At 45.0% G+C, this 26,402-nt stretch overlaps 1 protein-coding gene across 1 annotated transcript; it reads right to left on the minus strand.

The window, feature by feature from the left end:
* Positions 1-2,407: 2,407 nt before the first annotated feature.
* On the minus strand, positions 2,408-25,846 carry MEX3D (mex-3 RNA binding family member D). Its single transcript, XM_033957003.1, has 2 exons — positions 25,022-25,846; positions 2,408-5,515 (listed from the first exon to the last, which is right to left on the minus strand). The coding sequence occupies exons 1-2, from the start codon at positions 25,572-25,574 to the stop codon at positions 4,209-4,211; spliced, it is 1,860 nt and encodes a 619-aa protein (XP_033812894.1). The 5' UTR covers positions 25,575-25,846; the 3' UTR covers positions 2,408-4,208.
* Between the last annotated feature and the right edge of the window lie 556 nt (positions 25,847-26,402).

Below are 26,402 nucleotides of genomic sequence, written 5' to 3' on the forward strand. Positions count from 1 at the left end.
TTGTATAGGTTAGAACAGAGCTGCTAGGATGAGGGAAAAGGCATAAATTATTAAACAGAATGACACTTTTATAAAAGATGAAAGACAGGACATTTTGGATCCTAAAACTGAGTAAAGTATAAAACAAAAGGTAAATATTAACCCCCCCCCCTTTTTACAAAAGCGGTTTTTAGCGCAGGCCGGCATGCTGCAATGCGCTGCTCCCGACATTCATAGGGTTCCTATGAGAGGAGCAGCGCAGAGCATTCAGCGCACTGGCCTGCGCTAAAAAACGCTTCCATGGTTTTATAAATGGGGGAGGGGCAGGTTTTTAAATTAGGGAAGAGTAAAATAAAAGAGCAAAGTAACAGGAACAAACAAAAAAATGTGTGTTTGAGGGGGCGACGGCAAGTGTAACTCCAGGACAGATAGGCAGAGGCCAGGGCTCTGTGCAAAGTGGGGCTTTACTCTCCACTCCCATCATCTTTAGGGCTGCGGAAGGAGGAAGACAATGATCATTGTACTATAGATAGTATTTTTTTTTCTTTTTAATAAAGTTATAATTGCAAAAAAAAAAAAAAGCTCCAATCAGCTATTGGAAACTCCCATAGGATGTCTCTCTAAAAAATCTTTTGCTCCCTGCCTAACCATGACAAGTTTTGCCTCTGGGCTTCATCTCTATACGAAACAAACCATCCCAAAGCGCATTGGCCAACCACAGACACTCAGACAAACATGACCACAGTGGGAGGTACTGGTTGTGGTAAATAGTTTAAAAAAAAAAAAAAAAGAGATGAAGGGTAGATACAGTGAACAAAAGACAAAGAAAGGTACTACAGACAGATTCACAAGATGCAGGCAAAGTTTATTTTAAACAAACAGATTGTTGCATACAAATGGACCACTGTTTATAAAATATGGGACCCAATGCGGTCTGTGTTTCAAACAACACATCTTCTTCAGGGGTCTCAAAAAGTGGTGGTAACAAAGGACACGCAACAAATGCCTGATCTGTGTGTTGTGTACTTAGGCGGTGATGATAATACTGTTTGTTTAAAATAAACTTTGCCTGCATCTTGGGTATTCAGGCTAAGGCAGTCAGCAGTTTTAAGTCGCTTACAGCCACAGCCTGAATTAATGCTACTTATTCAAAAAGGGTATCACGACCAGGACGAAGGAAGTCATCATGCTGCTATATCGTGCAATGGTGCGCCCACATCTGGAGTACTGTGTCCAGTACTGGTCGCCGTACCTCAAGAAGGGCATGGCAGTACTTGAGGGGGTCCAGAGGAGAGCAACTAAACTGGTAAATGGTATGGAAAACTTTTCATAAGCTGACAGGTTGAAAATGCTGGGGCTGTTCTCCCTGGAAAAGCGGAGACTTAGAGGAGACATGATAGAAACCTTCAAAATCCTGAGGGACATAGAGAAGGTGGATAGGGACAGATTCTTCAGATTGTGGGGAACCACAAGTACAAGGGGTCACTCGGAGAAATTGAGATGGGACAGGTTTAGAACAAATGTGAGGAAGTTCTTTTTTACCCAGAGGGTGGTGGACACATGGAACGCGCTTCCGGAGGTTGTGATAGGCCAGAGCACACTACAGGGTTTCAAGGAAGGTTTAGATAGGTTCCTAAAGGATGAGGGGATTGAGGGGTACAGATAGAGATACAGATGTAGAGATAGGTTACAGAAATGGTCAGGAACCACTTCACAGGTCACAGACCTGATAGGCCGCCGCGGGAGCGGACTGCTGGGCGTGATGGACCTCTGGTCTGACCCAGTGGAGGCAACTTCTTATGTTCTTATGTTCAATGGTGGGTCATATCCAGGCTCCAGCACTGAAGATTTGAGTAAGCAGAGTCACTTTGAAGTCAACCAGGCACCAGCCAATGTCCAGGTGGATAAAGTTACGACCGCTTTTCTGTGGACCTAACTTGATGCAGTTACTTAACTGGTTAGCATAAAAACAGAGAAATAAGATGGCAGATAAAGGCCACATGGCCCATCCAGTCTGCCCAGAGTATCACTACTAACTGGTTAAATACAGCCTCTGCCACTGCACAAACCAGACAGTGACAACATTAAGCATCACTTATCACTTAAATACTATTGAATATTGTCAGGTGGCCTTTTCAGTGAGGCTTAAACAAGCAGGAGCCTCTCCTACTACCCAGTTAATCCCTTTTGAATATCAGATCTATATATTTTAAGAGAAGAATAAATTATGAGGACCAGAAAAACACTTCTACTTTCTTCGTAACACACACACTGCAAAAAGTCCAAAACACATCACACATTGCATGCCCAAACTCACATCTATACAACATTCCCCATCCAGAAAGCACAAGTACACAGTATAAAGTTTTGTGTGTCAGTGTTTGTGTACATATATGTGTGTTTATATATCTATCTATATATATATACATAGAGTAAAAAGTCTTTATTAAGAAGGCTCTCAAGTCAAAAAATAAAACTCTTGATACAATTGTCAATAACCATCAAGTCAATGCAGCAAATATAGAACCAGTTTCTTTAGCCACATGAGGCTAAAGTTCTGCTATTTTTTCTCTTAAAATAAAATATATTTAGTTTTAAAATTTACTCAATAAAGTACATATTTTCTTTCTATAAATTCCCTACATTTACACAAGAAGTAAAAAAATAAAATACAAAAAAAAAACAACCCATAACAAAACAAAACAGAAAATAAAATAAAATCAGTACAAATCCCCCAACCCACTTGCAACTAGACCCAATTATCTCCCATTCCCAGTTTTGTTTGCAGCACCCCTTATTTTTTAAGAGGAGGAGCCTATTTCCATTGGCAAATACAAGATTAGAGAAAGGAGAATGGCTGTCTACTCAGGTTGTAAGGTTAACCGAGAGCTAAGCTCCAGGTTAAAATGGAAGAGCTGAGCTAGTTCTGGCTTTACTTTTACTATATTCAGGGAGAGTTGTCTTCTAATTTCTTTAGAAAAAAGAAGAATAAGGGCTACAAATTTCATGATGCAATGGCGTCACTCACTACAACACCAACTTACTCTTTCCTACATTATATGATTGGGCTGTTTCAATCTCAAGATTCCACCATCACAACCTTGATACGTGCCTTCCTGACTTCCCTAATCAAGAGAGGCCAAGTCCATGCAAATAGTGGCAGAGGCAGGATTACATCAGCCTGACCTTCATACAGCGGGAACAGCACAATTTTATGATCCCGAAGACTTCCACTTTCCTCCTTAATGAAGCTCCAGGAGCCTTGTGCAATCTGTAGTGGCATACTTCTAGGGCAGACTACCCATAGGCATCCCTAGAGTAGTGGGGTGAAGGGCTACAGAGGGCAGCAAGGTATTTTGAACCAAGCCCCACCTTACAAACTGTCTCCTATTATATTAGCTCAACTACTTTAACCCAGGCGTCTTAAAGTTCTTTCCTTGTCTCAGGGGATCTGTTGACCCTGTCCTACCATGGCCACTGGATTTTTTTCTTCTTCTCAGAGCAAAAAAGCCCAGATTATGCCAGGAACCACAACATGGCTTGGATCAAACTGTCCACAAAAGAGCCAATAATTAGGAAAAGGATGGGTATGGGGGGGCATGTGAAATTTTGGGAGCCGATAAGCACGTACAACGGGAAAGAAGTTCTTGGTGCATGGAAGGATACAGTCAGGGAAAAACAATCCCATCCCTTTCTCCCCCCCAGACGAAGCAAAAAATGCTACATACAAAAACCCTAAAAAGAAATGAAAACAAAAAACCCTAATTTATTAAAAAAAACAAAAACAAAACCCTTGCATGTCCTAAATGAAAAGTGCAATTGAGTCTTTATGTTCAGTTTATTTAACTTTTCTCAAACGGAATACTGTTATTTGGAAAGCAGTGAGTTAGAATAGCTGTGTTTTACCTCTCATCTCCCTGGCCCAGTCACTATATCTGGGTGAAGAGTTAAAGCTATTCTGTAAACATCTGATTTTTGTTTTTCTTCCAATTTTGCCCCTATTCCTTTAGTTATTCTTTTTAACCTTAATCTTTCCCCCCACCCCAAAAAAATCTTCATACCCTCCCGGCAAGAACTACTGTCTGTTCCTTTCCAATCTGTTAAATAAAAAGTTGAATTTTAAAAAGGGGATATATCATAAAAGTTCTTAAAAAGTGTTCTAGGACCTCTGCCCTCAAGAAGTGCCCCAGCGCTCTGGAGAGTAAGGGCTGGTGGACAGTGGAGGGCAACTAAGAAAAAATGCGGATGGCTTGCGTGGCAGGAGTGTGGCAGGCAGGACACTCTGGGGCAGCTCTTTCACAGATGCGGATTGCACACTCCATGCAGAACAAGTTGTGGCCACAGGGCACCAGGGCTGCGATGACCTCACTCTCAAAGCACACCATACAGTCCCGTGTGCTTTTTCTATGCCCATCTGCTGAGCTGCTGGAATCGGTCGGGGACCCAGAGGCAGCAGAAATGCTCCCTGGCAAGGAAGACGAGGAGGAGTACCCCGTGCTGTTGGAGAATGAAGAAAGTGATCCTTGGGTAGGCAGCCAGGAGAGTGTATTGACCGGGTCACTGTGGATGCGCCGTGCCAGGGGGTGGTCCAGGGCAATTCCAGTCTCAGGAAGAGTAGGGGAGTGCCGTGGGGTGGCAGTGCCACTGATGCTGCTGTTGCGTCTCTGGGTTCCGTTGATGGATGAGCAGCTGCTGAAGGTCTGTAGCGGGTTGGCACGCTCAAAGGGAGACCAGATGGTGGTAGGCGTGGTCAGGTCGAGAGCAAGGAATTCAAATCCAAAGTCACACTCCTCTGTGTTAAGAGGAGTGGTATGGGAGTCACTGAAGGTGAACCCGCTGCTTCCACCACTGCCAGCCCCTCCACCACTGCTGTTGGCACTGAAAGGGCTACTGGGGCTGGCGTCAGCCACACGGCTACTATAATAGGACTCGGTGGAGGTACTGCCCAGAGAACTGAGACTGTCGTTGCGGATGCTGCAAGAGGGCCTTCGGGCAGGATTAGGGGCTTTGGCCCACAGACTGGCTGTGTTACCTAACAGGTCCAGACAGACATCAGTACCATTGGAATGAAAGTCATTATCTGTGTTCATGTCTATGAAGGACCCAGTCCTCATGGTGATGTGGGCTTCGATCTCCTCCCGGGCCCGGTCCACATTCTCTGGCATCCCTGTCACTTCAAACACAGGCTCTTTATCACGGCTTGGTGTCACAATATACGTATGGGTGGTCTGCTGGATCCTCTTAATGGTGGCTCCCTTAGGCCCTACCACCAGCCCTACCACTCGGTAGGGGACCCGCACCTGGATAGTGGTTTGTCCTGGCAGGTTGGGAGGGCCCTGTATGGCTCCAGTCAGCCCATTGACCTTATTGCGTGTGGCCCGGATCATGGAAAAATGCTCAGCAGCAGACAATATTTCTCTCTTTGCCATTTCCACGTCTTCCTTGCGGCCAGTCACAATGAAAATAGGCTCCTCTCCCCTCACTGGAGTCTTGATGTAGGTGTTTGTCTTGGCCCGCAGGGCTTTAATTTTACATCCTAAGGATGAAAAGAAAAGAAAAAAACAGTATGAGTACCATGTAATGCTAGGGAGAAACATATAAACGGTATACAGCTCCAGTGGGCTTAGAAGAGCCTGGTGGAAGAGCTTGATGCTCCGAGCATGGCAGCAGTCCCCGCAGATGACTTCACCTCCCCCTTCTCAAGTAAACACAACAATGTTTTTGTAACCATAACTGTAGAAAATGGTACCCAGTGAAAATTCTATCACAGTATTTAAATTACAACTACATCAACCAATACAAAAAGAAATATTCCCTGCTCGATCACCATAGTGTAACAACCAAAAATAAGAACACAAGGCAGCAATAGCTCTTAATATCCATATAACAAAATCAAGGCTTATTGTACAATGAACCCCAATAAGTAATCACTAGAACGTAACTAAAAATATTCAACATGTCATATATGTCACAGTAACAAATAACCCATAAAATCTTTAACACGATTTATATGCTAAATATTTGCTTATTGCAATCATGCAATTATTGCTGCCTTTTATTCCCCCATTTTTGATGCTTTACAATTCATTTTTCAGCAGCTTGAGTCATTGTAGTTCTTATCAGACGCTTTACTGGCCCCATCGGAGCAGGCGAATAGATCCAAGCTATATAGGTATAATGTTCTGATGGGCCTAATAAGGCTCAATGAAAAGATGAAATGGCTCAAACCGATGCAAAAGTTCTAATTTAGCACCTGAAAACAAAATTATACAATGCGATTAAATACATCTGTAGAGATCACAGGAGGCCCCAGATCAAGCATATGCAGGTAAGGCTAGACTCAATTAGGGCACTGGTCTTTGACCTAAGGGCCGCTGGGGGAGCAGACTGCTGGACATGCTGGACTGGTCTGACCCAGCAGCGGCAATTCTTATGTTCTTAAGCTTAGTTATGTGTGTGCTTTTCTGCTGAGCATGTGGCCTTTGGAGCAGCAAAGAGAGGAAGGATGTTTGTTATCGGAATAGGACGATTCATTGCGGCCGTTTCATTGCAGCTGCGATAAAACAGCCACAATGATTCATCCCCTTCTGATGGGAGTGCTTCAGGGACAGGTGCCGGATTGAATTGTCCCCTTATCAGCCAAGAATTCCCTCAATGCCAGAATCCTTTCAGACTCAGGAGAGGGTTAAACATAGGCAAACTAGGGATGTAGGGGTACGGGCATGGGTGGAATGGGATGATCCTCCCCAGTACCTATGATGAGCAGCTGAAAACTCAGGCCCAAGCTCCCCACTAGCCACCGCCACAGAGATGCCCCAGCTCCGTCCTCTGTACTCGGGCTCCCCGCCAGCCACTGCCGCCCGAGCAGCTAAGGATGCAACGCGGCAACAGTTTCTTCCCCCAGGGCTCGGGCTCCCTGCCAGCCACTGTTGCCTGCTTCCCAGTCTCACCCTGGGTGGAAATTATAAATTATAAATAGTGATTACTGCATCCATGAGGTGAAACTATAGCTGGGATTTATGAACCTTCTGCTGATGTGTACATGAGAGTAGGATATTTATATAGAAAATAAAAAATAGTAATTTAGATATATACATATAAATAAGAAATATATATTCATTGATGGGTGGAAATTAATAATGAAGATGAAGAAAAGGAAATCAACCCCCCCCCCAAATGCTGAGTTGATCTAACGCCAAATCAGATTCATTGCAGCCAGTTCATCACGATGAAACAGCTGTGATAAACTGTCCTAGACCCATTTGTTATTACAGCATATATATCCAATGTACAAAGTATGATCAGACATATAAATCCAATGTACAAAGTATGATGTTCAGACACTAGGTTTTCACTCCCCTACTCTCCGGTACTGGTGGTCTTCTCCTCGATCCTCCCAGTGAGAGGCAAGGGGAGAGCCAGGGAGGATCGTATCCAGAGGACAAACGACTGGCTGCACGGATGGTGCAGGGTGATTAACTTCGGATTCCTGAACCATGGAGAGGCACTGCAAGGACTACAGGGACCTGACGGACTTCACCTGACCAGAAGGGGAAAGAACGTCTTTGGACATCGACTAGCCCACCTACTTCGTAGGGCTTTAAACTAGGTAAGTTGGGGGAGGGTACCCACTCACGTGCTGGCGCAAGTAACCAACTTGGCGAGGTAAGTTGCCAATCCATTTCTGAGTCCGAGGTAAGTAAACACTGCATTTCTGAGTCAGAGGTAAGTACACACATTGCAAACAGCATTATAGGAGTCCAATTAGCTCAAGCAGGAATATCTACACAGAGACATAGCAAACATAAGGTATGGAGGGCTATGTACGTTAATGCCCACAGTTTGGGCAATAAGATTCTGGAATTAGAGACGGAAATGAGGAACGCCGACCTAGATGTGGTGGCGATATCCGAGACTTGGTTCACGGACTCCCATGGGTGGGATATGGCTATACCGGGATACAACTTACTTCGGCGGGACAAAGAGGGCAAAATGGGAGGAGGGGTAGCACTATACACTAAAGAGGACATCAAAGTTACCAAAATCGCAGATGTCAAGTACACCGGGGAATCCCTCTAGGTGAATTTGGCTAGGGGGAAGGACAAATGCCTGTATCTTGGTATAGTATACAGACCTCCGAGACAACAGGAGGACATGGATATAGAATTAGTCAAAGACATTGAGAATATCACTTTGTGTGGAGACACAGTATTGTTAGGAGACTTCAATATGCCTGATGTGGATTGGAACAAACTTTCCGCTGCGTCCAGCGGCAGCTATTAACCTCTATAAAGGGAGCGAGACTCAGACAAATGGTATTAGAGCCCACTAGGGATCGGGCGATACTAGACCTAATACTCACCAACGGAGAAAGTGTCACAGAGGTCTCGGTAGGCGATACGTTGGCCTCCAGTGACCACAACATAATATGGTTCAACCTAAGGAAAGGTTTCACTAAGTGAAGCACATCAACCAAGATCCTCAACTTTAAGGGCACAAACTTCGAAAGCATGGGAGATTTCGTCCATCGGACACTGCAAAACCATGCTGAAACAGATAATGTAGAGGTAATGTGGTCAACTATGAAATCAACCTTACACGAAGCAACCAACCGCTACGTCAAATCAGTAAGTAAACGGCATAGAAACAATAGACCGCAGTGGTTCTCTGAGGAGATCTCAGACCTCATAAAAAAGAAGAAAAGAGCGTTCATCCTCTACAAACTATCAGGGAAGCGAGAATCCAAGGAAGACTATCTGGCCAAGTCAAAAGTGGTCAAAACAGCAGTCAGGGAGGCCAAACTCCAAATGGAGGAGAACCTTGCGAAGAACATCAAGAAGAGCGATAAATCCTTCTTCCGGTATATTAGTGACAGAAAAAGAAACACAGATGGGCTAGTACACCTTAGGAAACCCGATGGGAACTATATAGAACTGGACTCTGACAAAGCCAAAATTTTAAATGAATACTTCTACTCGGTCTTCACTTGCGAGGCGCCGGGATCCGGCCCTCAGCTGCCAACGAGGGAAAACTCGGAAGACCCGTTTTGAAATTTCGAGTTAACGCCCAGCAGTGTCTTCGAGGAGCTATCAAGACTCAAGGTGAACAAAGCTATGGGACCGGACAAACTACACCCCAGGGTGCTCAGGGAGTTGAGTGACATCCTGGCGGAACTGTTATCCGCGCTCTTCAATCTTTCCCTAAGTACAGGAAGAGTCCCGTTGTATTGGAAAATGGCTAACGTCATTCCACTCCACAAAAAGGGATGCAGGACGGAGGCTGAGAATTATAGACCGGTGAGTCTCACATCGATAGTGAGTAAACTTATGGAAACACTAATCAAACGCCAATTGGATACAATCCTAAAGAGGAGAATCTACGAGATCCCCATCAACATGGTTTTACGAAGGGAAGGTTCTGCCAATCAAATCTGATCAGCTTCTTTGACTGGGTAACAAGAAAGCTGGATATAGGGGAGTCCCTGGACGTCGAGTACTTGGACTTCAGCAAAGCATTTGATAGCGTCCCACACCGCAGGTTATTGAGCAAGATGGGTTTGATGGGATTGGGTGAAACATTAACCGCATGGGTTAGGGACTGGCTTAGAGGTAGACTTCAGAGGATAGTGGTAAACGGTACCCTCTCCGTTACGACGGAGGTGATCAGCGGAGTGCCGCAGTGCTCAGTCTTGGGCCCGATCCTATTTAACATCTTCGTAAGAGACTTGGTGGTAAAATTACATTATTCGCCGATGATGCCAAACTATGCAACATAGTAGGCAACCGCACAACAGATGAAAGCACAGTGCCCGACAAAAGCTCAAAGCCCGACAGTATGACGCAGGACCTACTCCTGCTGGAGCATTGGTCAAAGACTTGGCAACTAAGTTTCAATGCCAAAAAATGCAAGGTCATGCACCTTGGTGGCAAAAATCAACGCAGGACTTACACCCTAAATGGTGAGATCCTAGCAAGGACCGTAGCAGAATGTGACTTGGGGGTGATTATTAGCGAAGACATGAAGACTGCCAATCAAGTGGAGAAAGCTTCATCTAGGGCTAGACAAATCATGGGCTGTATCCGTAGAAGTTTCATCAGCCATAAGCCCGAGGTCATAATGCCGTTGTACAGATCCATGGTGAGACCCCATCTGGAATACTGTGTACCATTCTGGAGGCCGCATTACCAAAAAGATGTGCAGAGAGTTGAGTCGGTTCAGCGAATGGCCACCAGGGTGGTCTCAGGACTCAAGGGTCTCCCGTATGAGGAACGACTGGGTAAGTTGCAGCTATACTCACTCGAGGAACGCAGAGAGAGGGGAGACATGATTGAGACGTTCAAATATGTCACAGGCCGTATCGAGGTGGAAGAGGATCTCTTTTTCCTTAAAGGACCCACGGCAACAAGAGGGCATCCGTTGAAAATCAGGGGTGGGAAATTTCATGGCGACATCAGAAAATATTTCTTCACCGAAAGGGTGGTTGACAGCTGGAATAATCTTCCACAACAGGTATTTGAGGCCAGCAGCATGCCAGATTTTAAGAAAAGATGGGATTGGCATGTGGGATCTCTTCATGGAGGTAGTTAGGGGGTGGGCCATTAGTGTGGGCAGACTAGATGGGCCGTGGTCCTTTTCTGCCGTCATTTTCTATGTTTCTACTTCTCACATCCAGTGGAAGACCACTAAGAAAAGTTGTGGATGGCTTGTATGGGAGGAGTGTGGTACCCCACTGGCTCAGATATTGAGATTTTTCTTATTAGCTCAGCAAAATCCAGCTAGGCCAATCCAGTCTGCCCATCCCGCTTGCCCTCCACCCTGCAATGCCAGAGTCTACTCCTTTACCACCATTCTACCCATTTCATTCAGACTTCAACTGCAGTAATCTTTTGGTTCCCACTACATCCCTCCAAGACCCCCCGCCCCCTTTATTTAAACAATTTATAACACACCTTGTATAAGGTAAGTTGAACAAACTAAAATCGATGGGATTAGGGGATACATTCACTACATGGGTAAAGGATTGGCTAGATGGTAGGCTTCAAAGGGTGATGGTAAACGGTACCCCCTCCAAAACGTCAGCAGTAACGAGTGGAGTACCTCAGGGCTCCGTCTTAGGGCCGATTCTATTCAATTTATTCATAGGAGATTTGACCCAAGGGCTTAGAGGAAAAGTATCACTGTTTGCCGACGACGCCAAACTATGCAACATAGTAGGCAAAAGCAGTGTTCCTGACTTTATGATGCAAGACCTACGGAAACTGGAACAGTGGTCATCAACTTGGCAGCTAGGCTTCAATGCTAAAAAATGTAAAGTAATGCACCTAGGCAAAAAAAATCCACACAGAACTTACTCACTAAATGGTGAAACCTTGTCCAGGACCACGGTGGAACGTGATTTAGGAGTGATCATTAGCGATGATATGAAGGCTGCCAATCAGGTGGAGAAAGCGTCGTCCAGGGCAAGACAAATGATGGGCTGCATCCGGAGGGGTTTTGTCAGCAGAAAACCTGAAGTCATAATGCCACTGTACAGATCCATGGTGAGACCCCATCTCGAGTATTGTGTTCAATTCTGGAGACCACACTACCGGAAAGATGTGTTGAGAGTTGAGTCGGTTCAGCGTATGGCTACCAGGATGGTCTTGGGGCTCAGGGATCTCACGTATGAGGAAAGGCTAAAAAAATTGCGGATGTACTCACTGGAGGAGCGAAGAGAGAGGGGGGACATGATTGAGACCTTTAAGTATATCACAGGGCATATAGAGGTGAAAGATGATATCTTAAAGTCTTACAGGGCCCTCGGTAACCAGAGGACACTCGCTGAAAATCAGGGGAGGGAAGTTTCAAGGTGATGCTAGGAAGTATTTCTTCACCAAAAGGGTGGTCGATCATTGGAACGAGCTGCCTCAGCAGGTGATTGAGGACAGCAGCGTGTTAGATTTTAAGAGAAAATGGGATATTCACGTGGGATCTATAGGGGAAAGAAGTCAGGGAGTGGGTCATTGGTATGGGCAGACTCGATGGGCTGTGGCCCTTTTCTGCCGTCAATTTCTATGTTTCTATGATATCTTGCTATATAATTTTCCTTTGCTCGCTAATTTGTAATCTTGGATCCATATTTTGAGGACTTGAGTAGGGTTAGTTGAAAATAATTTTCTTTTATTATTAATTATCTAAAGGTTTGATCGAGATTTATACTTGTTGTTATAAGTCATATCTTTACTAATTTACTTTCTGTACAAGTGATTACTTGGTTTGTAATTTGAAAACTTATAAATAATTTTTAAAAAATAAATTAGACGACATGAATTGAGGTTGCAAGGTGGTAGACTTAGGAGTAAGGTCAGAAAATTATTTTTCACGGAGAGGGTGGTTGATGCCCTCCTAAGGGCATCAAAAAGCAGGAGTTCAAAAAGGAGTTCAAAAAGCATGGGATGAACACCGAGGATCTCCAATTAGAAAATTAATGGTATAAAAACACAAAACTTAAAATGGTTGTATGTGTGTTTGATCTGCCAAATGGTGCTTAGATGGAGACTCCAGCTGTGAAGAACTAAGGCCAGGACTGGGCAGTCTTGCATGGTCAGTGTTTCTTATACGACAATTCGGTTTAGGATGGGCTGGGGAGGGCTACGACGGAAATTCCAGTAATTTGGAATGCGAGGACAGTGCCAGGCAGACTTTTACAGTCTGTATCCCACAAATGACAAGATGGTTCAAATAGGCTGGAGTCAGCTTCAACAGCGACTCTAGATGGAACCTAAGGGCAATACCGGGTGGACTTCTATAGTCTATGTCCCATAAACGTCAAAGACAAACAATTTAATCATGTAATAATAATGAGTGTGACAGTTTGGGCAGACCGTATGGACTGTTTAGCTCTATCTGCCATCATTTACTACGTTACTATGTAAGGAACAACAAAAAGTTACATATATAAAACACAATAAAAGCCAATTAATTCTTAAATAGAAACATCCAGTCTGCCCATTTGTGTACTTTGGAGAAGCTAAATAGTCACACAGGGAATAAATGCATGTCTGTGAAACATATATTCCAGGTAACATTTAACGGCAGCAGAGAAGTGGTTTGATAATGCTAATTCTGACCTTATTCGTCCATCTTTCGTTATTTCTGCAGAGTCATAAAGAGCAGAGGAGTAGCCTGATGGTTAGAGAAGGCTGGGAACCAGAGAAGCCTGGCTCAAATCTCACTGCAGCTGCTTCAGATCTTGGGCAAGTCAATGAACACCTCAATTGTCTTAGATGCCAATCTTATACCTATAGACTGCCTGGCATTTAGCATGTGCTAATTTTGTTTAACATTTAAAGTGCATATACAAGCAGTGATAAAAAAGACCTTTTTTTTTTTTTGCAGTTAAATCTTGTTTATTGTGAACAAAAAAAGTCAAGAACATAGCCTGCCTCCGGTAATAACAATAATAATCAGGACCAGTAATAACAAAAACATGTACACACGATATACAAAGCCAATGAATAGTAATATTACCTCTGGTCTATGAAAGCTCCCCAATAATCAACAGATAAAAGAATACAACTCAATTGTTCACAAGCAATTTTTTTTTTTTTTTCGAGACCCATCCAGATCTCCCTGAAAAAGGGAAAGGGGACTTGTTTACTGCTTTTTTGTCACTTTGGCATTTCAGAGCTGACATTAAAGTGGTGGGCAATGGAGGATTATGTGACTTGCCAAGGGTCACAAAGATCAGCACTGGGATTTGATCTCACAACCTCTGGGTGCAGAGTAGAGAGCTGCACGGGAACAGGGACGACGGGAATCCCGCGGGACCTGCGGGTTCCCCCTTTGGGTCACAGGGATCCCATGGGGATGCCCCCTAGGGTCACGGGGATCCCTTGGGGACGCCCCTCATGCTCTCGGGGATCCCGCGGGGTTCAATGCGAGGCTCATCTGATTTTCCTACCTGCCCTGCTGCAAGGCTTGTATTCCATTTCCTGCCTGCCCTGCTGCAGCATACATAGCCAATCAGAAGTCTTCCCTGATGTCAGCGCTGACGTTGGAGGGAGGGCTTAAGCAAAGCCCTCCCTTCCTCCGACATCAGCGCTGACATCGGGAAGACTGTGTGCGGCAGGGCAGGTAGGGAAAAGGCAGTGGTGTACCAAAGGGGGGTCGGTCCGCCCTGGGTGCAGCCATGGGGAGGAGTGTGCACAGCCAGTCAGGTCCCCTTACCTTTGTGGCGCTTCCCCCGACCGACCGACAACAGGCCCGGCCGACAAACCTCCCTGCCCTGTAGCCGCGAATCTAAATGACCTTCTTTACAGCAGCTTCAATACTCCAGCTGCTGTAAGAAGGTAATTTAGATTCGTGGCTACAGGGCAGGGAGGTTTGTCGGATTGGGCCTGTTCTGTTGTCGGTCGGGTGGGGAAGCGCCACAAAGGTAAGGGGCAGGGAGGGAGAAAGGGAGGAAAGGTGGAGTGGAGAAAAAAGACGCTTAAGGGAAATGGGTAAAACTGAGGGGGGAGAAGGACGCTGAAAGCACTGGGGAAGACAAAGGGGTGGAGAAGGACGCTCAAAGGGCATGGGCAAGACGAGAGGGGCGGGAGAAGGACGCTGAAAGGACATGGGGAAGACAAAGGGGTGGAGAAGGACGCTGAAAGGACACGGGGAAGACAAAGGGGTGGAGAAGGACGCTGAAAGGACATGGGGAAGACAGGGGGGGAGAAGGATGCTGAAAGGACATGGGGAAGACAGAGGGGGGAGAAGGACGCTGAAAGGACATGGGGAAGACAGAGGGGGGAGAAGGACGCTGAAAGGACATGGGGAAGACAGAGGAGGGAGGATGCTGAAAGGACATGGGGAAGACAGAGGGGGGAGAAGGATGCTGACAGGACATGGGGAAGATGGGGGAGAAGGACGCTGAAAGAAAATGAGGAAGAGAGAGTGGGGAGAAGACGCTGGCAGGGAAGAAGACAGAGATGCCAGACTATGAGGGGAGTGGAGGGAAGAAGATGGGTGCCAGACCAATTTGGAAGGGGGGGAGAAAGGGAGAGGCACAGTAACAGAGCAAATGGAAGACGCAGAGAGAAGAGAGACAGTGGATGGAAGGAACTGAATGAGAACATGAGGAAAGCAGAAACCAGGCAACAAAGGTAGGAAAAAATTATTTTTTTTTTGCTTCAGGATAAAGTAATATATTAGTTGTGTTGATAAAAATTTATAAATATTAGAGGCTCTGGTAGAAACCCATTTACAAAGTATGTATTCTTCCCAATTAATATTTCCAAATTAATAAAGTCTTTTTGCTTATTTTTAAATGGATTTCTACCAGAGCCTTTAATTCAGTAGCATAATTAACTGAAATAACTATTTCTGAAGTTTATAGGGATCGATGAGGACGTAGGGGATTCCTCACGGGGATGGAGGGATTCCTCACGGGGACGGGTGTGATTTCTGTCCCCGTAACTCTCTAGTGCAGAGGCAGCAGCTCAACCAGTGAGCCACAGCCCTTCCTCAGAGGGGGAGGGGGGAAGAAAGGTCCACACCAGTTGAAAAAAAATACCTATTTTAAACTGCAGTTGATAAGTAATCTATGCATGTATCTTTCTGGGAATGACTGTAAACAAGTTCTTCAAACAGTAGTGTTATCTAGCCTCGATTACTGTAATCTTGTATTCTCTGGCTTATCCTCTTCTACTATGCATGTGTTGCAAGTTACTCAGAATTCCATTATTCATGCTTTGTTCGGAATAAGGAAACATGAGCATGTTACTTCACATTACAGTCAACTCCGCTTAAGTGCAAGGCCTCCAGACTGGACTGCTACGTGCGCTTAATCGGAGTTCCACTTTTTAGTTATGAAAAACTTTTATTCAGCAAAAAAAAAAAACCCCAGGTTCAGTTTTAGAATCAGCATTGTTCCGTCTAATGCAGGGGTAGGCAATTCTGGTCCTCGAGAGCCGGAGCCAGGTCAGGTTTTCAGGATATCCACAATAAATATGCATGAGATAGATTTGCATCTCAAGGAGGCAGTGCATGCAAATCTATCTCATACATATTCATGGTGCATATACTGAAAACCTGACCTGGCTCCGGCTCTTGAGGACCGAATTGCCTACCCCTGGCTAATGCAATACACTGTAAACCTTTTTTTTTAAACCAACATTCTACTGAAATAATCAGTCATTGTTTTCTGCATGCAGATTGCACGATTCAAGCTGTGTATTGGACTACTGATGCTGTAAAACTGGCCATAGTCGTGACATCCATTTATCTCAGGGATCTCAAAGTCCCTCCTTGAGGGCCGCAATCCAGTCGGGTTTTCAGGATTTCCCCAATGAATATGCATTGAAAGCAGTGCATGCAAATAGATCTCATGCATATTCATTGGGGAAGTCCTGAAAACCCAACTGGATTGTGGCCCTCAAGGAGGGACTTTGAGACCCCTGATTTATCTCCAGATAACAACGTAGCGTGTGTAGGGACTTCAGTGCATCTAAGAAGAAAACAATCTCTGCAGGTGTTTCATTAGTCGTGATGACCACATCAGTATCTCCATCCTCATCAGACTCTTGTCTGCAGTGTCCTTTATGACTTTACAGATATTGGAATTAGTGCTGTCACATGATGTGGGCACATTGTTGTCATCGGCAACATACAGCTCAAACTCTTGTGGCAACAGTCCAATTGGGAGTTCAATGGACAAAGTGTCAGCTTCAGTTGTCTTATCAGATGTGTGAATGAAGCTCGCCTGTCGATAGTAATTTGAAATCGTTGATGATGAGACTTGACTTCATGCCTCCTGTACCACGTGAAGAGAGTCAAGCACCGTCATTTTTCTTGCAAGCTCAGCAAATCGGCGGCTGGATTCTGTGAATCATTGCCATCACATATCTTAGGACGAGCGACCTGTAATGACGTTTGAAGTTGGCGATTATCCCCTGGTCCATCGGTTGGATCAAAAAGGTCGTGTTTGATGGTAGAAACACGAGTTTGATGTTGGTTAGTTGTATGTCATTGCTGTGTGTCGCACAATTATCACAGCATTACAATGTGCCTCCTACGCCTTCTCATCAGATTGTCAAGTTTCTGCAACCATTCAATGCCGTCATCCATGCAGTTTTGTTGCTTTCATATTGAACAGGCAGGCGTTTAATGTTTTTGAAGCACCGAGGATTTTGATTCTTCCCAATCACCAGTGGTTTAAGCTTTTCACTACCGTCTATATTGCAACTGAGCAGCACTGTCAATCGTTCCTTTGGCACCTTGAAGCCAACAGTTTTACTGCGTTTGAAAGCTAATATTCCATCAGGGATGGCACGCCAGTACAGGCTCGTCTCATCAGCATTGAAAACGTCGCATGGTTCATATCCACCTATGACTGATGGCAACACTTCCACGACCCATCTTTTGGCACCAAATTCATCAGCGTCTTGTTTTTTGCCATGCTGCTTCTTAAAATTTATGCCATTACAAATTTTCCTACTACTACTATTTATTATTTCTATAGCGCTGAAAGGCGTAAGCAGCGCTGTACATTTTAACATACAATACAGTCCCTCAGAAGAGCTTACAATCTAATTTAGACAGGACATTTCAGGGTTGGGAAGGTTATAGTGGGTATAGGTATCTGACAGCAGTGAGGGGGAGTTAAGAGTTGAGAGCAGTTTCAAAAAAGTGGGCCTTTAGCTGGGATTTGAACACTGCCAGAGACGGAGCACGACGTATTGATTCAGGTAACCTGTTCCAGGCATACAACGCCGCAAGAAAGAAGGGATGGAGTCTGGAGTTGGCAGTGGAAGAGACGGGTACAGATAAGAGGGGCTTGCCCGATGAGTGGAGATCACAGCGGGAGCATAAGGTGAGATAAGTGAGGAGCGAATGCACTTGCAGGTCAGCAAGAGGAGTTTAAACTGTATTTGGAAACGGACGGAGAGCCAATGAAGCGACTTGAGGGGTAATGTGAGAATAGCGGCTCTCACGGAATATGAGTTGTACAGCAGCATTTTGAACAGATTGAAGAAGTGAGGGACAGGCGCGCAGGAGGCCCAAGAGAAGTACGTTGCAGTAGTCTAAGTGCGAGGTGACAAGAGTGTGGACAGGGGTTTTGGTCGTGTGTTTAGAGAGGAGGACGGGTTTTGGAAGTTATAGAGGAGGAAGTGACAGGATTTGGCGGTCTGTTGGATCTGAGCAGAGGAGAGAAAGAAGTCAAAGACTGCCCCAAGGTTGCGAGCCTACGAGACAGGGAGGATAGCGTTATTCACAGATATAGAGAATGGTGAGAGGGGGAGGCGAGTTTGGGGGGAAGATAAGGAGTTCAGTTTTAGCCATATTCAGTTTGAGATGGTGGCGAGACATCCAAGCGGCAATGTTGTTCAGGCAGGCTGAAATTCGGGCCTGAACTCCCACAGAGATATCCGGCGTAGAAAGGTAGATCTGGGAATCATCAGCATAGAGGTGATATTGAAAACCATGAGAGGAGATCAACCATCCATTTGTTGCTTTGACATCTTCTACGCCCAGTTCTTCAGATAGCTGTGCTGTTTTCTCCATCAGCAGAACTGATTGGCAGTTGACGACTTCTAGCTTCAGCAAACCATCGCAGCATCGCCTGTTCAATGGCTCCAGCCTTCCCAGTTCTTTTCCGCTTTCTGATAGGATTGCTGTTGTTTTGCCAGTCTTTCAATATGGCCTGCTTTTATTTGTAAATCTGAGAAATCTGGCTAGGATGAACGCTGTAATGTTTTGCAATAGAGACCTGACTCTCCTGTTAGTCAAGTCTCTTTAAGACATCAATATGTTCAGCCAAAGACCATGACTTTTGTCCAGCGTGGTGGACACGTTCAGCCAGAGACAATGACTTTTGACCAACCAAAGACAAAGATTTTTCTCCACGAGGCGCCATGATGCAGTTTCGAAAGTTTGAACACCTGGCCAGGCCTAGACTGCTGATCCAAAACACATGGCTCAACAACATGAGAACATGATTGTTTTTAACCGGAGTGAGCGTAACATGAACGCATAGAGGTGGGTCCTACAACATCAGTGCACATAAGCGGATTGTGTGCTTATCAAAATTGCAATTGTCCGGAGCTTACGTCCATTGACTTTAATGTTAAAAAAAAATGGGACTATGGTGGTATGTAGTGGATAACCAAAGCGTGCGCTTAACCGACGTGCACTTAGGTGGAGTTGACTGTATGTTGCATTATATTGGTTGAAGATGGAGTACAGAGTTCTTTATAAGTTGTTATTGCTGGTTTATTTGAGTATGCATCAACTGGCACCTAAGTATTTGCAGGACTGTGTTTCATCTTATTTTGTACCCTCTTGTGCACTACGTTCTGGACACTTTGATCTAATTATTTGAACACGAAAACAAATGCACTTGGAAGCAGTGAGAACTAGTGTCTCTTTGTGTGCTGGAACAAACGACCAGTTTATATCAGACAGCAAAAGGAGTCATGCACTTTTTAAAAAACTGCAGAAACATCATCTATTTTGTAAGATGAAATATGAGCATTGGCACTTCTTTGTAATGAAAGATGAATGTTAATTTTCATATGTTTTGATGTTCTGTTTATTTATTGTGTATGTTATGTTGTAATCCACCTTGTTAAGAGGCAGACTATAAATAATAAAACTATAAGCTGTATTAAAAGGATCCCCTTAGGATAAGAGCCTCCAGGAACAGGAGAATAGCTAGTGTACCTGAACGTACACTATTTCAATCGCTTTTGGGTTGCAGGCAATAAAATTTTTAAATAAAATAAAAAGTGGCCATCACGTAATGGCTGTTCTGTCCTGCAATCTTTGTGAAGAAACGAGGGGGAGGGATAACGAACCAAGTTTCATTATGACTTGATATACCGCTTTCAGTACCAAAGCAGTTTACATCTTTACAGAAATATAAAAATGAATTAAAAGTCGGGGAAAGGACAGACAAACGAAAAGCAACTATTGAAACAAGAGGGAAAAAGGGTAAGGATACAATATTAAAATAAAAGGGGATGGTACAGGAAAGAACGACAGGGGAGTGGGGTTTTCAAAATAGACCTCCTTTTTTAATACTCAAAAGCAAAAATGTGCTTCAAAGCTCCTCTGCTGGGAACCAAATTACTGTATGTTCTCATCATTACTTGCTCCTTGTGTGACCTAGGGTAAGATCACCTGCCAAGTGCTGGATGGGGATTTCACTGCGTTGCAATCTGATGACTGAGACCAATAGCACCCCAATAAATTCCTATAGCTGAGCACCCAATTATGAGCTTGGACAAATTCCAGCTATTGCCGATCTGTGTCTGAAGGACACTTAACATAGCTGTCCTATTCTCAGGACAAGAAAAAGGTTTAAACTACTCTGGGTATTATGAAAACTTCAATATAAGCCCTGCCTTCTCCATTATGCACCCTCAGCAGGCTGAGATTATTTCTGCTGGATGTGGTGCAGGCACTTACATTCATCCCACTCCTTCATCTCTAAATAGTTCCAGTGAGATCAGCCAGGTACCATTCATGTCTTTTCAGTAGACTGCTTTGATATTTATTTATATCCTGTTAAACTGTTACACTTCAAACTCATTGAAAATAGAAATCTCCATATTTTGCTCTGCATAAGGCAGGGTTGCAACAAACCCTTAGTAAGACGCAACCATCCACCATTTACAGAAGGGACACAAAGTCAAGGGGTTATAAGGCTCTCTTCCAACCATTACCTCTTCTGCGAGAGAGGCTGGTTATGTTTTAACTTGAATACAATGCAACAACCCCCTCCCAAATACTTTATGAATGCAATATGAAACTTTACAAGGCTCCCCAAATTTCCCAGCATGGAATCCCAAAGAATCATTATGCATACCTTTTCTTAAGATTATATTATAGAACTTAATTGGCTTTCAGATTCGGGATACACTAGACTGTAAATAAGGAGGAAGACTATGGTGCCCCTTTCTTCCCATGCAGGAATACATGGCAGGTACAAATCTCCTTTTTTAATTATAAGTGGGGAGTGGGGATGGGAAGAAGCTACCTAGATTTCCTATTGGAAGAACCCAATAGGAAATCTTCACTGAGTGACAATGCAACTCTCAGTTGGTGGCTGCTGCATGCCAGTGTGCCAAGCAGCCAATGGGAAAACTGGCTTTCAGCAAGGAAAGTCTCACCATTCCCAGGCACCTAATAAGCATTTTCACTGCTGTCCTAGATTTACACCGGCCAAACAAAAAAACAAAAACATGATACCAGCAGCAGCTTTTGCTATGAAACATCCCCAATGTTTCCCCCGCCCTTCTTCAGACAGGTTCTTATGGGCCTCTGTGAAATTGGCAATGTCAGAAAACCAACAACTTTTTGCCAACCTGGCAGTGACGAGATCCGGTGGACAGTGTCTGATGGCATGAAAAAGAAGCCATGCTTTGGCCAGTCTTGGGTCCCTTTAACTGACACAGATTATCACCAGTGATCTACTTTGGACACTATGACATCCTCAGTGCAAGCCCAGCCTTCTCCATTAACTTTGGGTGCTGTCAATCACCTCTTTCCTTTCCACACTATTCCTTCCAAAGAAGCACTGTGCTCTTCTGCTATGCTTGACACTGCAGCTCCCCCAGAACCCTGGCTTCCAGTGCCTACCACTGAAAAAAAGGAAAAGTTAGAGGCTGATAATTACCCCCCCCCCAAATTAATCTTTTCCTGTTGTGGTTTACTGTTTCTTCTATGAAATCAGGGTGTGACACAGTAATTGGACAAATAAGATGCATATGCAACATCGATTCAAATGAAGTGGAAAAAGATACGTATAAACAAACTGAGAAAAAAAGAAAAGCATTTGTCCATGTGCTTTTCAACTTTACAGTTGAATAATAGGGTCACAACAGCTGACATCACCAGACAACAATTACACCTTTGTGGCACTTGCATTTTACAGTTAATATACAAAAACATCATTTTAATTTTGAATAGTAAGCAGAGCACATAAGTACTGGAAGTCATAGTAGATTTTCATTTTAGCAAAGTGCCATGTAAACTATCTAATCTCCTCTTTCCCTTCTCTCCCAAATTTACAGACTGGAAAACCATGAACAAAACAAACTGCATAAGGAAGACACCTGACTAGTCTCAAGAAAAAAATTAACACAAGCCTAATGAGAGGATCCATTTCTGGTGATTTTAACAAAATGTAATCCTTGGCAACATAATGCAGTGTCCTTCCTCTCCCCAAAAACGAAAACACCATAGCTATTTAAAAAAATTAAACTGCCAGTAATGGCATTCAAAAATAGAGGTTTTGCACATTCCCTTCGGAAGTTTTTTGTCTGATGATGTGGGTGGAGGAGGTTTGAGCATTTCTTGTTCTGCCGTGATATACCTGAGGCTTTTTCTTCCGTTGTGGATAGTGCTCCCATATTAAACAAGTGGAGTATTTCTATTTATTGTTATTCAAAAACCATGTGCACCAAATCAGACTTGATGCCTTTTAATGCCATTCCTAATTCTTCTTATAGAAAAAGTTGTCATTATATATATTTTATTGCACCCCACTCAGGACTAAGGATTGAATGCATAATAAATATTTTAAAATTAAATAAGGTAAGAACCTAGAAAGCATAGTAGGGCATGAACACACCAATTACCCAGGAAACACACAACTGCTGCTAAACCCAAAATCTGAAAAGACAGATAGGAACACTAGAGTTATGTCAGATAGGAACACTAGAGTTATGGAATTCAGGAAGTTCACTGTCATACCACCTTGTGTATTTAGATAATTGCACCTAAAGACTTTTTTTGCTGACAAATTGCACTGAGCATTTCTCTGGGTAACAGGATCCCATGTGACATACCTGCTGGTTCTTTCACTTTTGTTACAAACTATTCTGGGATCTTTGTAGTTTAAGAAAAAAAATATATAAGTCTCCCTTTAATTATTCTTTAAGGAAGAGAATGGTATATTTTCCAGTGGGTGACCAAGCAATAATTCATGTGTTTTCTGTAGTATCAAATACAGTGGCTACTGCATGAACTTAGGATCTTAAGAACTCTTACAAGGTTAAAGATTGCAGGCATGGTAATATCTGCAAACCATGTCATATGATAGCACTATCTGTTTATCCTCCATGCTTCTCCCATTCACATTCTACTGTACAGTATATTGCAACAAGAGCAAGATCCTGGGATCCCTGTATGACACTGTGGGTTGCTTGCCATGTAAAGAAGAGATTATTCAGGCACTGGGCACATTGCAATATAGTGTATCTGCAAGTGATCGTGCAGGGAGATGGAATGTTATTCAAGACAAATTACTTCTGTTCATTTTTCCCCCAGTACTGAGTAATTTCCTCCCCCTCCCCCAACTAAGGGAATCCCCAGCTGACCTCCTAGAAAGACAAGGGTCAAGAGTACAGAGGTATGAAAGCTGAGACTCCTCAACATTCCCAGCATTACACCTCCCCCCCCCCCAACTCCAAATATCTGCCACCCACCTACTGTACATAACCTGGTGTCATTGCTCCCTACATTCAAGATGTGCCCATTCTGATGCTGCAGCCCCCTCCCCAAAATAGATTTTAAAAAGGGAACAGATCAAAGTCAGTGTGGCTGGAACAATAATAAACACACTACAGTACCTGCCTGCACATGACTTAATAGCTTTCGGGCTTTGCATGAGGTATATAAAATAAAGAAATGTTCCATCCCTAGATATAACATGCATTTTAAATTATGTATATTATTGTGAACATCTTAGTTATAATCCATATATATGTAAATAAATAAAAGCTTTGCTGTGCAGCATTGGATATATATACGATTAAGAAGGCTGCAATGCCACATGCTATCTAATTCAGTTTGGACCAATAAAGGAATTCCCAAATCCAATTACAAAACTATTAGACCCCGCTACCCAAATGAAAGATTTCACATATCTTTTCACACTTTAGAGCCTGATCGCTGTCCCCTTAGGGGTGCACTCCTACCCTACACCCGCCCCTCAGGGCGGAGGAGGGGAAAAGCAAGAGTGGGCGGAGTCCACGCTCCAATAAGAGTCCAGCAGTATGATGTCATCATGTTAATCACAGCATGGTTCCTTCTAACAAAGAGAACAATAGGGTAACCCCAGCCAGGGGGAACTGCGAGAAAGCTGCCCCCACTAGATCCCCCCAACCTCTTGCACAAGAAGTTCAGCAGCCGCCCGGTAGCCACAGGCCGGAGAGAGACCAGCGCCAAAGGTTCAGATCAAGAAAAGCAAAAAAAAAAACCCCAAAACAACTGAGGACATCAGCGCACCAGTCCTGCATGATCAAATCTTAAAGGCAATGAATAACAAATATTGCTTTTACGCGTAGTATACTCAATTTTTATTTAAAGAAAAACAAAAAAAGAGGTTCTGGGTAGACAGCCATGCAGTCTTTATACTAGACTTTTGCCCCTTTCTTGGCGATAATTTGGCTCCTAAAAATAAAATGTCTAGACTCTTATTTTGAGCTAAACAGTATAGGTTAAAAAAAAAAATATATATATATATATATATAAATATTATATATATTTGTGCCAAAGCTTGGACAAAAATACTGTAATAAGCATCTTCTGCAGCTCTACAGTGCTGCTGCGTGATTTGACCCAAGAGCAAAACAAAATTTGCACTAAACAAAATATCGGGATCCTAGATCTGCTCTGTTTTCAATACGTCCAATTATTCTTAAAAGTGAGATAGATCCGTAACAGGGGGGGGGGGAGAAGGGGCGAGGGTGTGGGTCGGTAGCAGTCCCGTTCCCAGCCTGCATGCAGCCATAGAACAAAGAGACAGAAAACTGACTCTGGTACTACAGTACTATTATTACAGGAAGAGCTAAGAAAGGGCGAGGGCATATCTGGGGGAAGAATCTAAGGAGCCAGAGATGATCACTCGGGCCACCACGTCCTAGTATATTAAGGAAAGGAGATGAAATATACATCAGGCGCCCCCGGGTGTGGGCACATCTGCTGCTGCAGCGATCGAGGACCCCCCTCCCCTCTCCCGATCACGGGGGTCATGCCAGGGCATGTCTTGCAACCCCAAGCCCCTTCTCACCTTGCCTACCCACGATCTCGGCGACGTGCTCGGAGCTGGGCACTGGTACACACTCGGTCATGTTGACGCTTTTCTTGCGGCTGCCGATGATGCTCAGCTGCTCGGCCAGGATGGAATGGCTGAGCTGAGGGAAGCTGGCAAAGAGATCGGGCGCCACGCCGGGACCGGGGCTGCTACTGCCGCTGGGCTCCAGCATGTGCAACCCCGTCAGCAACCCACCACCGCTGCCAAGATCCCGGTCCCCTTCCTGTTCCTCCTCCGCCTCCGCTTCCTCCTCCTCCTGCTGCCGCCCGGCTTCCTCCGCTCCATTCACCTCTTCCTCCAGTCCCAAAATGGAGAGCTGATCCAGGGCCAGCTTAAAGGCTTCATCGTCTGGTGGCGGCGGCTGCAACAGCTCCTCTTCCTCCTCTTCCTCGCCTCCCTCCGGTGGTGGCTCCAATGACGGGGGCGGCTGCTCCCCCTGCTCCTGCTCCGGCGGTGGCTGCTGCTCCCCCGCAGCCACCAGCCCGGCGCAGCCCATCTCCCCCTCCGGTTGGTAAATGGAGCTGGGCATGGCACTGCGCGAGAGGAGCCGGGAGGGAGGAGCGGCGGCGGTGGCACCGGAGCCACTGCGCCCGCTCGTTGTGTGCCGGGGCCGGCGGCGGCTCCTGCTGCTCCCGGGTCTCTCCCGCGCGCCGCGGCGGCTCGCTCTCCCCACCCCCCGGCACCCCTCCCTTCCTTTGTTGTGCTGTCCCGCGCCCCGTCTCGTGCATTCACACGTGCGCGCACGCGCCGCCGCCTCCTCCTCGCTCTCCTACTTCTTACCACTAAGTGCGCGCGAGACCCAGCTCTGCTAGACCGAGAGAGCGCGCGCGCGAGACAGAAAAAGATGTAGCAGGCGCGCACGCGCACGGGGTAACCCCGCCTCCTTTCCTCCTCCCTCCCCAGACAAGGAGTTTTACGTCACATCTCCGCCCCGCCCCCTACCCCTCTTCCCTAGCCCCTGCACCCACGCATGCGCCTCATCCCTCCACGCCTCTCAACCCTGCCTCCAGTCTCAGTGCATGACGTCATGTCCCAGCGCAATAATGGGCCGCGCGGGGGAGGGGGACAGGAAGAGGGGAGCAAGGAGGCAGTGCAAGTGGTACGCGGGAGCGATTCCAATCTTTGTTCTGAGAGATCCAGCTCTTTGCCTTGCTGTTGCTTCAGACCGGGAAAACTGTGGGATTTTGCTCACCCCTAGAGTTATCCCTGCATGTCCCATCATCCTGGATAGAATACGGATCGCATCCGGCCTCTAGAACCGGTTGGATGGCCTAGAGATTTCTTCTATCTGTAATTCTTAAGTTATCTAACCATGTAGAGCCCTAAAAACCGTACTGTAACTTCTACTAACTATTCT

Source organism: Geotrypetes seraphini, chromosome 8, assembly GCF_902459505.1.
Source record: "Geotrypetes seraphini chromosome 8, aGeoSer1.1, whole genome shotgun sequence".
Classification (NCBI taxonomy): domain Eukaryota; kingdom Metazoa; phylum Chordata; class Amphibia; order Gymnophiona; family Dermophiidae; genus Geotrypetes; species Geotrypetes seraphini.

Coding starts and splice junctions, on each gene's coding strand:
- MEX3D (XM_033957003.1), bottom strand. CDS start 25,574: ATGCCCAGCTCCATTTACCAACCGGAGGGGGAGATGGGCTGCGCCGGG. Junction 5,516..25,021: donor CGAGATCGTGGGTAGGCAAG/GTGAGAAGGGGC, acceptor TTTCATCCTTAG/GATGTAAAATTAAAGCCCTG.